The sequence below is a fragment of the Phascolarctos cinereus genome, unplaced genomic scaffold (assembly GCF_003287225.1).
Source record: "Phascolarctos cinereus isolate Bilbo 61053 unplaced genomic scaffold, phaCin_HiC Scaffold_3;HRSCAF=262, whole genome shotgun sequence".
Classification (NCBI taxonomy): Eukaryota; Metazoa; Chordata; class Mammalia; order Diprotodontia; family Phascolarctidae; genus Phascolarctos; species Phascolarctos cinereus.
In genome coordinates this window covers 248,943,334-248,955,854 of record NW_027555736.1, presented here as the reverse complement: position 1 = coordinate 248,955,854, position 12,521 = coordinate 248,943,334, and the positions used below count along the sequence as shown (strand labels likewise).

General features: G+C 41.9%; 1 protein-coding gene and 1 pseudogene across 3 annotated transcripts in view; both read left to right on the top strand.

The window, feature by feature from the left end:
• Positions 1-3,210, top strand: part of ZFYVE26 (zinc finger FYVE-type containing 26) — an 84,922-nt gene extending 81,712 nt beyond the window's left edge. For all 3 annotated transcript variants that reach the window (XM_021004642.2, XM_021004643.2, XM_021004641.2), the window contains exon 42: positions 969-3,210. In XM_021004642.2, coding sequence (XP_020860301.1) covers positions 969-1,172 — 204 coding nt within the window. In that variant the 3' untranslated portion in view covers positions 1,173-3,210. The remainder of the gene's footprint in view (positions 1-968) is intronic.
• Positions 3,211-3,296: 86 nt separating this feature from the next.
• Positions 3,297-5,988, top strand: LOC110220650 (oxysterol-binding protein-related protein 9 pseudogene; annotated as a pseudogene).
• Positions 5,989-12,521: the final 6,533 nt, after the last annotated feature.

Below are 12,521 nucleotides of genomic sequence, written 5' to 3'. Positions count from 1 at the left end.
CACTTTTAATATATGTTTAAAGTATTTTGAGATTAACAGATGGTAATGATGTGACTCTGGAAGACCGTTCATGGGTTGAATCATTAGCATTCCAAAGAAAGTGAGAAAATCTAGTAACCTAATAGTTCTTGAGGTCAGGACTCATCAGTCATTTCTGTTTTACAAATCAGCTGAAAGTTAGAGGCGTTCTTCAGACAAGAAATTGGTGGATGGGGCAAAAGGGAGCACAGGGGCTTTTGACATTGCCAGAAAGAGAAAGGTCTCCTTTTGATTATAAGAAGAAGCGACTGTGCTACAGAAAAGCTCTGGGTAAAAATGTTGCCTCCCGTGAAAGCTGCATGGTCACTAGAGAGGCTAATCTTAGAGCTAGAAACGCAGTCCTGTCAGCCTGATCAGTGAATGGCGAGGGAGCTGGGTCATTGCCAACCAGGTGGGCAGAGGCAAAGGAAAGAGACCAGACGCTGGGTGATTTATAAGCTGTGTTAGCCAGACTATTCTGTAACTGTCTTTTTAGATGGGATTAGAAACTTGGAACTCATTCTTTCCTATCTCCTTAGTTTCTTGGAAAAAGCTCCTTTTGAAAATCTCTGACTTTTTTTTTTTAAAGAAGATTCAATAACCCAAAGTAGATTTTTTCCCCACAAGTCAGACAGTATGGAGAGAGGGGAACATTGGGGCCTGGTGGTGAGGCCTGAAGGTCTAGGAAGTGACCCCTAAGCAAGTAAGGCTGGTAAGAATGCAGGCTAAGGGGAGGGATGGTGCCAGTGACCATCCTAAGTCCAGTCTGGGGCAGTCTTGTGGCACTCGTCTAGAGACACATAAATAGAAAGGATTCGGGCAGTTTTGGACACCAGAGCCTCTTCCTGTTTGTAGGTTCTTTTGATTTAAAAAACAAACCAAACTCTCCACTGACCCCGTGATCTTACTAATGGACTCCATTTTCTCCCGCCTGCACATGTGACTCCAAGATTCTGGCCTATCTGATGTGCAGCAAGCTGCGTTCTGCGTACCTCATAGCAGTGAAGCAAGAGCATTCCCGGGCCACAGACCTCGTTCGGCAGGTGCAGCAGGCAGCCCAGAGCAGTGGTGACGAAGTGGTCCAGGATATCTGTGCCCAGTGGCTTCTCACCTCCCATACCAGGTGTCCATATGGCTTCAGTTCTAGGAAGTGACGGTTGGGCAGGGCAGCCCTGAGAAATTCAGCTGCAAGAAACAGTAGCCATGTTTTGTACATTTTCCCAAAGCACGGCTCTTATGTGGCTCTGTCCCCAGTTTTAAATGAGTGGAGTTGAAAGCTCACTCGCCCTCTTCACAAAGGACAGGTCTATTCACTCAAGTGCCATGTATTTGTGGGTGTGGGTGTCCTGATGGCCACTTCTTTCTACCTCACGTTGTAAGAGAGAGAGAGAGAGAGAGAGAGAGAGAGAGAGAGTGTGTGTGTGTTTGTTTGTACGTATGTGTGTATATGCACACGTGTGCCCAAGCTTTTTTGAACAAACTAAACTCTCTTCCACTGAGAAGAGGCACTTTAATTTTGCCTTTTTGCCAATCTTGAAACTCCTTGTGTGGTTTAGTTCTTAATCCAGTACATTCTGTTTGCATACACTCCTGTTGGTGCAGAAATGTTTTTGTATTGTCTCAGCTAGAATGATTTTACAAGGATTACAAAGCACTGCAAGAAAGTTTACTCTGATTCCCTTCCAGTCCTTCTATGAGATTCACAGACTTTATTTTGAGGATCATGTTTATTGCAAAATAAAATTGATTTTTTTCCCCGTAGGATGCTCTTCTCTCATGAGCACAAGTTGTTAACATGAAGCTTTGGAAGTTCATGGAGTAGGAAAAGGTTCTCATGGACCTTGGATCCAAGAATTGTGGCAGTGAATGTCAGTCTCCAGACATGCCACTCCCCTGCCTGACAGTTCATGATGTAGGCAGAAAGTACGTATCACTGCTAGGCCAGCATACTAGAAAGGAAACAAACCCTTTTTACTAGATGTAATGCTATGTCTGAAAGCACAGTACTGCCTTTCACCAATCAGGGATTACCAGGTCTGAAGGAAGAAGGAATTCACAGACCTTTGTGAGTTCCACAAATTAGAATACCTTTTCAGCAAGGATGATTAGGTAAGAGGACACCATTCCCCTCTTAGGATAGAAGAAGAAAAACAATGGCCTGAGATTGGACATCTCCTTTCACCAAATAGAGCAACGTTTCATTGCTGGTGCCAGAAAATGCAGTTTTGCACCTTCAGATAGGTTCGGAGAGCCATGTGGACTGGTATCTCCCTTTCCCCCCATTTCCCAGCATCTCTTCAAGGCCCAGGTAGGGGGTACCCTGACCATTAGGGAGGTTGCCTGTTTCTTCCTTGTGTTGTAACAGTGATAGTCAAGGGATTGTAAACAAAGTACTTATTTCTTCTTGAGCCTGTGAGGGGAAGTCGCAAGAAGGAGGAAGAAAAGGGAAAAGAGAGAGAAAAATCACTCAGTACCAAGCTGCTGCTCTTTTTTTTTTTTAATGTTTTCCCTAAGATTAAGAAAAATTAGACTCCAATTAAAACGTGATTCCAGTAAATAGAGCTTGTGCTACTTACTAGCTGGGTCTAAAAATGGCCTGTCAGTTAAGACCATCCATCCTCCAACTCCTAGAAAGGCTTCTTGCCAACTGGAACTTAATCTGGTCATCTCATTCGATGGAGAGGTGAGTGCAGGTGATGCTCCGTACTCATCTGGAGGATCTGTGGGCTTTCCTTCTGAACCACCTTTTAGAAATTCAACTAACATCCGCTTTGGTTGTCTTTCAGACATTGCTTCTGTGCAGTTAGAGGTCCAGAGGAAATGTTTGCCCTCCTTTTGGGGAAGGCTTTAAAGAGTCTGAGCGATTTTTCCTTCCCTTTGTCAAAGAATGAACTCTTTCCATGGGGCCAATGGCACATCCCCTCTAGAGATTTTTCGATCCCCTTCGAATTCTTTCCTCTTTGCACTGAACGTATGCACTTTACACTAATGAGTTACAGATTTTATTGCCCAATCCTGGGTTTTAAACTCACACTGTGCCCCTTTCATGACTAATTAAACCAGATGGTGGGTGGCCCAGTATGCAAAAGGGCTAAAGATTTTTGAGCATGATGCTGGGCTCTCTAGTGAGAAAGTACATTTTCATGTGTTGTGTTTTTACAAACTAATCACAATAAAGTGTCTGCCCCATGAGCTCTTCTGCCTCTGATGTGTCTTTCTGCTCTCTTGTTCTTTCTACTTCCCATATTTCCCTCTTGTGATGTATGCATGGAGGAGAAGGTCGAGTGACCTCTAGCTCTTGGACCATCATTAAATAATTCTTATTATAGAATGTTAGATCCAAAGGGAAAATTAGGAATCACTTTCTCCAACCTCAGCAGGTGAGGAAACAGGTCCAAAGTCACCGAGCTAGTAGTCACTGATGGCCAAGGCTAAAACCCAAGCCTCCTGACCTCTATGCCAATATTCTTTCCACTGTACCATTGTACCTCCCATGATTGATACCATTTCCATTATGACTGTGCCCAGGTGATATGCTGCCTCCATGCTGCCACCCTTAGCTGCCACCCACCAGCGAGGCCCCAAACTCAGGTGGCCCACGGGCAGCTTCTGCCGCTGAGCGGACGCCAGCCTCCTGAAGGTCGCCTGCTGTGGTGTGGATTCTGGATTTTGTTTCCAGCCTTCAGGATTTTGATAAGAAGCTTATAGAGGCTGAAGCACACTTACAAATCTTGATAGATTAGCTTAGGTTCTTTGATAACAAGCTTCAAAACTGCAAAGATGGCGAACAAAGAAAACACTCAGATCATAAATGACCGTAGAATCGATTAAACACTGCATTGTGTTGTTACAGAGGGCTAAAGACTAGAGTAATGAAGAAAAGCGTGCATATGGAATGGTAAGTACTATTAACTGTAGGTTTGGTACATCAGTAGACCTAGTCCCTTGGAACCAGTGGTCCATTCAGTGCCTTACCAGACTGTCTCGTCTTCAGCATCCGCTCAGTTATGTAGAAGCAAAGGTTAGTTCTGTGATACTAATAAATTCCAACAAAGCAGCACCTCTCTAAAGCGCTTCAGAGATTCCTCTAGGTCTGCCTTAGTCTTGACACAGCAGTTCAGGGAATAGTTTTAAATGCCATAATACCACAGATTGCCTTATTTCTTCCACATCTAATGGAAAGAGTGACTTCTTTGACTCCCATGATGACTGAGATGGTAACAGAGAGGCTGGTTCTGTCAAAAAGCAAAAGAGTACTGGCCATCCAAAGTTACTTTGGTATTTAGGATCCACCTTGGCCCTCATTCAGATGCTGAGAATCCCAGGCCCACAAGGCTGAGAACCTCTCATGCCTGCTCGTCTTTATGGGCGTCGCCTGGTCAATGTGATTTATCACTAATAAACTGGCTGAAAAAAAAAAGCAAAAGAACATCATCATGCATCTCTTATCTGAGGTCAGGCTGGGAACAGATCTTAGCAAGGTAGCTCTCCCAATGTCTATTCTCCAAGGAAGATTGTTTTTGGAAATATATGCTGACTTCTTTCACTCATCTGGATTTGTTTGTGAGCATCAGCGATCAGAAAGATTGAAAGGACCAAATAGTGCAGGTCATGCAATGGTGACTTTATGCCGTCTACTCAGGAAGGATAGGAACTTTCTAAAAAGACTTACAATTCCATTTTGGGTGAGATCTTTCAGAGCCATTGTACACTGCCTATGGAAAAATGAAGAGAATGCAGAGCCAATGTCAGAAGGTCCTGTGCTTTGGGCTTCCAAAAACTGCAATGTTTATAGCAAAACAGATTTCCCATCACCCATTTCAGCTCTTTATATCAAGTTGCTTTAGCAAGAGGATCTAGTTCAGTATGTATATGGAAGGCCAGATTCTTGGGGATCTCCACTGGCATACCTGATATAGTCTAAGTTGTATCTCATCTAGTTGATGACGAGCCTTATGTTCTCAACTTTCCCAGTGGTTATAGAAGGTCTATTCTCTTGTGCCTTCAGTGTAGCTGGGAGGAGAGTGCAATGTTAATAGCTCTCAGGACCAGCTATAGAACAAACATCATTCTCCACAAAAAACCTTTCTATAGGGGCATGAAGTACCAGATAGATCACACCTGACATTTTCCCTCCAAATTATAAGAAATCTCTAGCCCAACTGAAGGGGAGTGGGGTAAACATGTCATGTACATAAAATATGCAACAGGAAAGAATACAGTCTTTATAGATAGGAAAAAGATGGCTATAATCAAGAAAGTGAAAAGGCAAGTAGACCAGAATGAGTACAAGTCATGCTACTTCTGGAATGTTATCACTTAACAATTTAAAAATCAAAGATATTGATGCAGCAACAACATCAAACAAACAAAAGAGAATAGACTGAAATTTTAGACAGAAGCGTTGATACTCAAGAAAGGAAGGAGAAAGTCCAACGGGAAACTAGATTATTCAATGAAGATGGCGAGTTTGGGGTCTACGATGAACCAACTCGATGCCAGCGAACATGAAGTTTCAAAGGAGCAAGTGGTGTTTGTCCCAAAAGGCTGGGGGTGGCGGGTGCCTCAATGATACCAGTGCAATTAAACAAAAAAAGGCTCGGGGTGGGGGGGAAGTCTTCCCTTCTCTTTGCTGTGGTTCCTGTCTCAAGGATACTGGACTTACTAATGCAGATGACAAATTAAAACAGGAAGAGTTTCCTCGTCTCTCTTTTGTGTCAGTCACTAGATCTTGACTTTTGTCCCAAGAATACATTCAGGATTTGAAACATTTCTGAATGCTGGGCTCAAGCTGTGTGTGTGGTGCACACAAACTCTAGTTTCACTGCTTAGGTTCAGAATATCTATCTCATGTACTGTTGGGTTCTGTATATAAATAAACATACATATATTACATGCACATATATAAATATATATAATGTAAATCTTCACTTATCCTTTACATCTGTAAATAGAGATTCCTTTGACTGGATGCACAGTTTATTACAAAATCATTTAGCAAACTATAAAATCAAGTGTTTTAGCATTTTATCTAGCTCCAAATAATATGTATTTTTCTTTTTATATTGAACTATTGAATTATAGCTAACCCCTGCTTATCATTTTAATTCCACTACAGGCGGCATGTTAAGGTTTCATCAAATAATTTTTCGAACTTTAAAAAAAAAACACTAAGCCTAGGCATCCTGTGTTCTCAAAATTTTCAGTGAAGGGCTACCACCAATAAAATATCTTTTCCTTGCTTTGTCTTTTGAAGATCCTTTAAAGAATTGCAAGTGAAATCTTTTTTAAAGAACACCGTGTGTGCGTGTGTGTGTGTGTGTGTGTGTGTGTGTGTGTGTGTGTGTGTGTGTGGTCAGTGTTTCCTTCAAAATAGTGTTGGCCAACAATTTAGGTATAGGTCTTAAAAAACAAAATTAAGGTCATAATTTTAATTTAACAGAATTTATCTCCCTATGGTTTTAAAGTTTGTTGCCCAGTACTCAGTCCAGAAACACTGGGCACAATGCTGCTGCAGTCTTTACACACACACACACACACACACACACACACACGATACAGAGTATCTCTGTGTCTCTGTTTCTCCCTCTCCCTCTCCTTCTCCCTCTCTCTCTTTTGTTTCTTCTTTCTCATGGTTCCTCCCATCATATATGTCCATCTAACCCATTTACAGCAAAATAACCATAGCAGCATTTTTTTGGGTAGTAACAAAGAACTGGAAACGAAGTAGATGCCCTCTGATTGAAGAATGACTAAACAAACTTTGGTCCATGAATGTAATGGAATAACATGGCACCATATGAAATAGAGAAACAGAGCAGCTGTTAAGAAAATGAAGTAAGCAGAAACTAGAAAACAGTACACACAAGTGCCACAACAATGTAAATGGAAACACCGGAAGAAAATGAAACTGCCGGATGATGAAATTTGGTCCCAAAGACAGGATGAGAGAATGCATCTCCCTCCCTTCTTTGCAGGGGAGGGACACTATGAATGTAGAACAATGCACATCCTGTTAAACTCAGCTGATGTATTGGTGAGTCTGGCTGTTGTTTCTCCCTGTAGGCTTTAAAAATACATATATTGGGAAATGAAGGCAATGAAAAAACAAAAGCTATCCATTTTTAAAAATCCATCCGAGGGGAAGAAGATAGAGGCACAAAAGCTGAATCTAGGTCACATATCTTGTGACGCTTGGAAACTTGAGAAACTCAGAGGTAACTGAAGATCTTGTTTGGACGTCTATCACCCTCCCCACAGCATCGGTTCCAAACCATTTCTTTCCTCAAGTCCCTTCCATCACTCCTCCCTCTCAGCAAAGGTCTCATCTCACACATCGCAGAAAAGCTTGAGGCTATCTGCTGCAAACCGTCTTTTCCCCAGTTCTAAACTTGCAAATGATTTCAACCTCCAGGCTCTCCACCTTTGCACCCTGGGAAAGAAGATGCCCCTTTTGCCAGTGCCAGCACCACTCCTTACACCCTTAATTCTATCCCAGGAGGCTCCTCCCCTCCTGAATGCTCACTCCTCCCTGGCTTTCCAGGACACCTCAGTCAAAGTTTTCCTACCTATCTAAAAAATCCTCAATTTCCTTTGCTGCTGCCAAAGTTATATTCCTAAAGCAAAACTCTACCTTGACCCTCCTCTCAAAAAGCTCCCATGGGTGCCTGTTGCCTTAGGATAAAAGAGGAATCTCCTCTGGTGTTGAAAGCCTTCATGATGCGCCTTCAGCCTACCATTCAGGATTAATTACATGATTACATGATAAATTACACATGACTCCTTTCCCTCACTCTATGACCAGCTAAACTCATCTACTGACTATTCCTGGTACACGACGTTCTATCTCCCTTCTTACCTTTGTAACAGGCTGTCCATCCATAGACATTGGAATTCCCTAAGCTTCCTTTGAAGCTCTGCTTAAATGCCACCTGCCTACATATGGCCTTTCCTGATTATCCCTGCTAGGACCTCCTCCCACATACACACACACTTCTTAGGGTTTACTTTACATGCATTTTGTATTTAGTACCCCAAGTGAAGGTAACCTCCTTGAGAACAGAGACTATTTTGACTTTACCTTTTCAATCACAGTGATCAGCGCGTAGTAGGTGTTTGCTTGCTTGCTTAATATCCTCTACTAATGAGTGTACTTCAGAAATCTTTCCTAAAATCCTGGACCCTCATCTTTGTCTCTGCCCAGAAAACCCCAAATGGGGTCACAAAGTAGCAGACACAACTGAAACCACGACAATGAAAAAGGAAGATAGGAGGTGGAAATGAGGAGAGAGAACATTTCAGGTGTGGAGGACAGGCAGAGAAAATGTCTAGAGTCACCAGAACAAAGACTCAAGCCAATGGCAAAATACTCCCAACCTTTCAGTGGTATCCAGAGAACCCAAAGGGAGAGATATAGCCTTGTTCAAGGGCTGAGCTGTCAAACACTTGCAAGTGCAGCCAGAACCAGAGTAAAATCTAATTTGGGAAAATTTAACAAAATAAGTAAAAATATAATAAAACATAGATAATACTACATTTTAAAACTAAATCAATATGCCATCTGCAGGCATTCTTATATGTAGATTAGTGGCCCCCATTTCTATTTGAGTTAGACACCACTGTTCTAGAGGACCTGACTCATCAGAGTGAGTGTGAGTTCAGGTAAGGATGCTCCAGTCTTTATAAAGGCGATGCAAAGTAGTTGCTTTAGTGAGATAGGATATCATTCTCAACAAGTAGTACAAGAATACATGGGGAACACAACTTCCCACAGTTCTTCCTATTGCCCTAAAAAGGTGTACTTGGTAACCTCCAGAGCCTACAGGAGTCCTTAATATACTCCTCAAGAGACGTCTCCTTGTCAAATGATCACAACCCGAGGCGTGAACCTATGCCTTAGATTATCCACATGGGGGAAACTGGAACAGCTATGTCCTCTTTGTTATCTAAACTTGCCATAATCTAATTCAACCCACCTTTAGAGAAACCCACACACAAACTATAAGTCTTCTTTCCATGAGCACCTTGGATTAAAACTCTGAGGTCGGGACAAGGCAAACAGAGAAACTGTCAGCCTCCAGGATTGGATCCTGTGGGGGCGTTCTGTGTGAATCTGAAATCAGAGCCACAGGTTAGACGTCCTTCATACAGCTGCCACAGCTGGGTGATGAAGTGGATTAGAGGATTGGGCCTAGAGTCAGGAAGATTCGAATTCAAATTCTATTAGCTATATGTCTTCAGGCAAGTCCCTTAAACCTCTATTTGCCTCATTTTCCTCAGTTGTAAAATGGGGATGATAATAATAGTAACTACTTCCCAAGGTTGCTGTGAGAATCAAATGAGGTAATATTTATAGAGCACTGAACATAATGTATGGCACATAGTAGGCACTATATGAATCCTTTTGTTGTTAGATCATTTTTCAGTGGTGTCCAAGTCTGTATGGTTTTCTGGAGTGGTTTTCCATTTCTTCCTCCAGCTCATTTTACAGAAGAGGAAACTGAGGCAAAAGGGGTTAAGTGACTTGCCTAGGGTCACCCAGCTAGTAAGTGTCTGAGGCCAGATTTGAACTCAGGTCTTCCTGACTCCAGGCCTGGGGAATCTATCCACTGTGCCACCTCGCTGCCCCCAGTATGAATGCTAGCTGGTTGTTACTGTTGTTGTCGTCATCTGCATTAATATAGAGGCCTCTCTGTCACTGAAAAACATTCAGTGGCCTGTTATTGTCTCCAGGATAAAACACATACCTCTGACACTTAAGGCTGTCTACAATCTTACATGTCCTACCTACCTTTCTGGACTTAGAGTAGCTAGCATTTATTTAGAACTTTAAGGTTTGTAAAATGCTTTACAAATGTGTCATTTCATCCTCACAACAACCTTGTGAAGTAGGTGTCATTATTCCCATTTCATAGAGAAGGAAACAGGCTAGGAGCATTAATTGATTTGTCCATGATCACACAGGATTTGAACTCAAGTCTTCCTGACCCCAGATCCAGCACTCTATCTACTGTGTCACCCCACGATCCCTATTATTCTCCTTCACAACCAGCCGAACTGGACTACTAAGCTATTGCTGCTCTCTTCCTGCCCCCATGTATTCATATGGTCTCCTCCACATGCCTGGAATGCATTCATTCTTTATTTCCACAATCCTTTTTCTTTCAAGACTCAACTAAAATCGGCATGTTTTGGCTATATTTTAGTGCCTCTATGAAGCACTCCCCGTCATTCCAACAGTGTCCCACCAACTGAAAGTTTTCTCTCCTCCCTCAAATGTTCTTTTTTTTTTTTGGCTAGGCAATGGGGTTAAGTGATTTGAACTCAGGTCCTCCTAAATCCAGAGCTGATGCTCTATCCATTGTGCTACCCAGCTGCACCCCCCAAATGCTCTTAAAGCATTTTGTGTGAATCTTTCCTTTGCTTCTAGCACACTCTATTTTGCACTATATTTTTGTGTGTAATTCTCGTATTACCCTCATATTACTTTTTTAAAATGTTATACTTATTTTATATGTGCTTATTTACAATTATATATGTATGTGCTTATGTGTAATTTATGTCTATGTCTCCCCTCATGTAATGTAAGTAATTTGAGGTCAGGTACTATTATTGTATTTATGTCTTTGTAACTCTGATGCTTATCACAGTCTGGCCCAGAGTTGCCACTTAATAAATGCTTACTGATGGATTAATGCCATATCCCTGCTAATAGATCATGCAGTCTGAATGTCATCAAAGGATAGATAATTCCAAGCACCTGGTGCCATAGAGACATCCCCCTCCAAGATAGGACAAAGAAACAGAGTGTGTGCCCACTAAGCTATGTGCCCACCAAGACAATCTATGGCTAGACAATACCTCATACACAGTGCCCTGTACTTAGTAAGCATTTATTAAAATATTGACCTAGTTAAGGAATATGTCCTTTGTATATCTATTTGCTAGATGGCACAGTGGATACAGTCAGGAAGACTTGAATTCAAATTTTGCTTCTGTTATTTACTGTGTGACTCTCGGCAAGTCACTTAATGTCTGTCTGCCTCTGTTTCCTCAAATGTAAAAAACTGTTTTTTTTTATAGGTGGGATCATAATAGCACCTACCTCCCAGGATCGTTGTGAATACCAAATGAGATAATATTTGTAAAGCGCTTAGCACAGTGCCTGACACATGGTGGGCATTTAATAAATGCTTTTTCCCTTCCCCCTTCCCTTCCCTTCTTTGATTCTGCATTTTTCCCCTTTAAGTTTTGTTTTTCCTTCAGTTTTCCAGAAAAAGTTTCTTTGGGAAAATTCCCACCTTGTCTCAGTTGAACTTAAGGGAAAAGGATATTTTATCCTCAGTTCTGAATAGCTAGAGACAACAGCATCTCCCATGAGGGCAGACATGGTAGTATGGAACACATAGAGAAGGGAAAGATGAAGTGTAGGGGAATCAAGGAAGAGCTATGATTGTTTTTCCTTGCCATCTGGGTATTTTTCTCTCAGCTCCTAAGAGCCGTTGTTGGTGCTTGGAGACCTGCCTGTGGCACTTTGAGATAGACTAAGAAACAGTATCTGAGTTCACTTTCATGGAAGGAGACTTGATGTCACAAGGTATCCATGGAATTGTGTCCAGGCTGGAGTCAAGATAATGTGGCTTCCTTCTAGTACTTGGCTAAGAGGTTGGACACTAGTGCCATTTGGCTATTATAAAGGTCTAGAAGGGCACCAATTTGGAAATTTGTGGTCTCTAGGTTCTCAGATCAGGTCTGCTTGGAATGATTCAGTTGGCCACCCCTTTACGGGGCTGCAGCATCTCCTTTCTTTCTTCCTCTTGTCTAAAGAAGCCAGAAGGTAAGGATCTGATCAAGCTTGAGCCTAAGCCATGATGAAAGTTTAGATAACCTATATCAGGGAAGTATCTGGATCTGACTGTCCTACAGCTGTTCTACTAGTATCTGGAGAAGAAAAATCAACAGATTGAGCCATGACTCAGGGCGTCAAGATTTGCTGAGTACTTTGAGCAAGTCTCTTCTGGAAATATTACCTTGAGCTGAAGGCTGGCATTCTGCCCTATGGGAAGAAGACCTCTGCTCCCTCGCCCAAGCAATACTCTGACTGACAGCTTATGATTCCAAGTTGGGTCTTTTCCAGAAGAAAATTAGAGAAAGGATGGGCAGTGTGGGTCTTCTGTATAATATGGAAACTGTGAATATTGACAACCTTGTTTTTCTAGAAGGTGGAACTGTATGATGACAGAATTGAGCATCCTATCTTATCTCTGGTAGATTTAGGATTTATCCTTCTGTGTGAAGGGTAGAACCTATTCAAGGGGGAAATTTCCCCACTAAATAACATACCTGTGGTTCTTGAGGCATTACAAGCATTTAACAGTAGTTAAATGTCCTTTTCTGTTTGGATTCCAAATATACATAATATTGACTTTTGGGTTAATTTCTTTCTCTGAAAAACCACCTACCTACCTCATGACATAGAGTCACATAACTTCAGAGAATAAAGG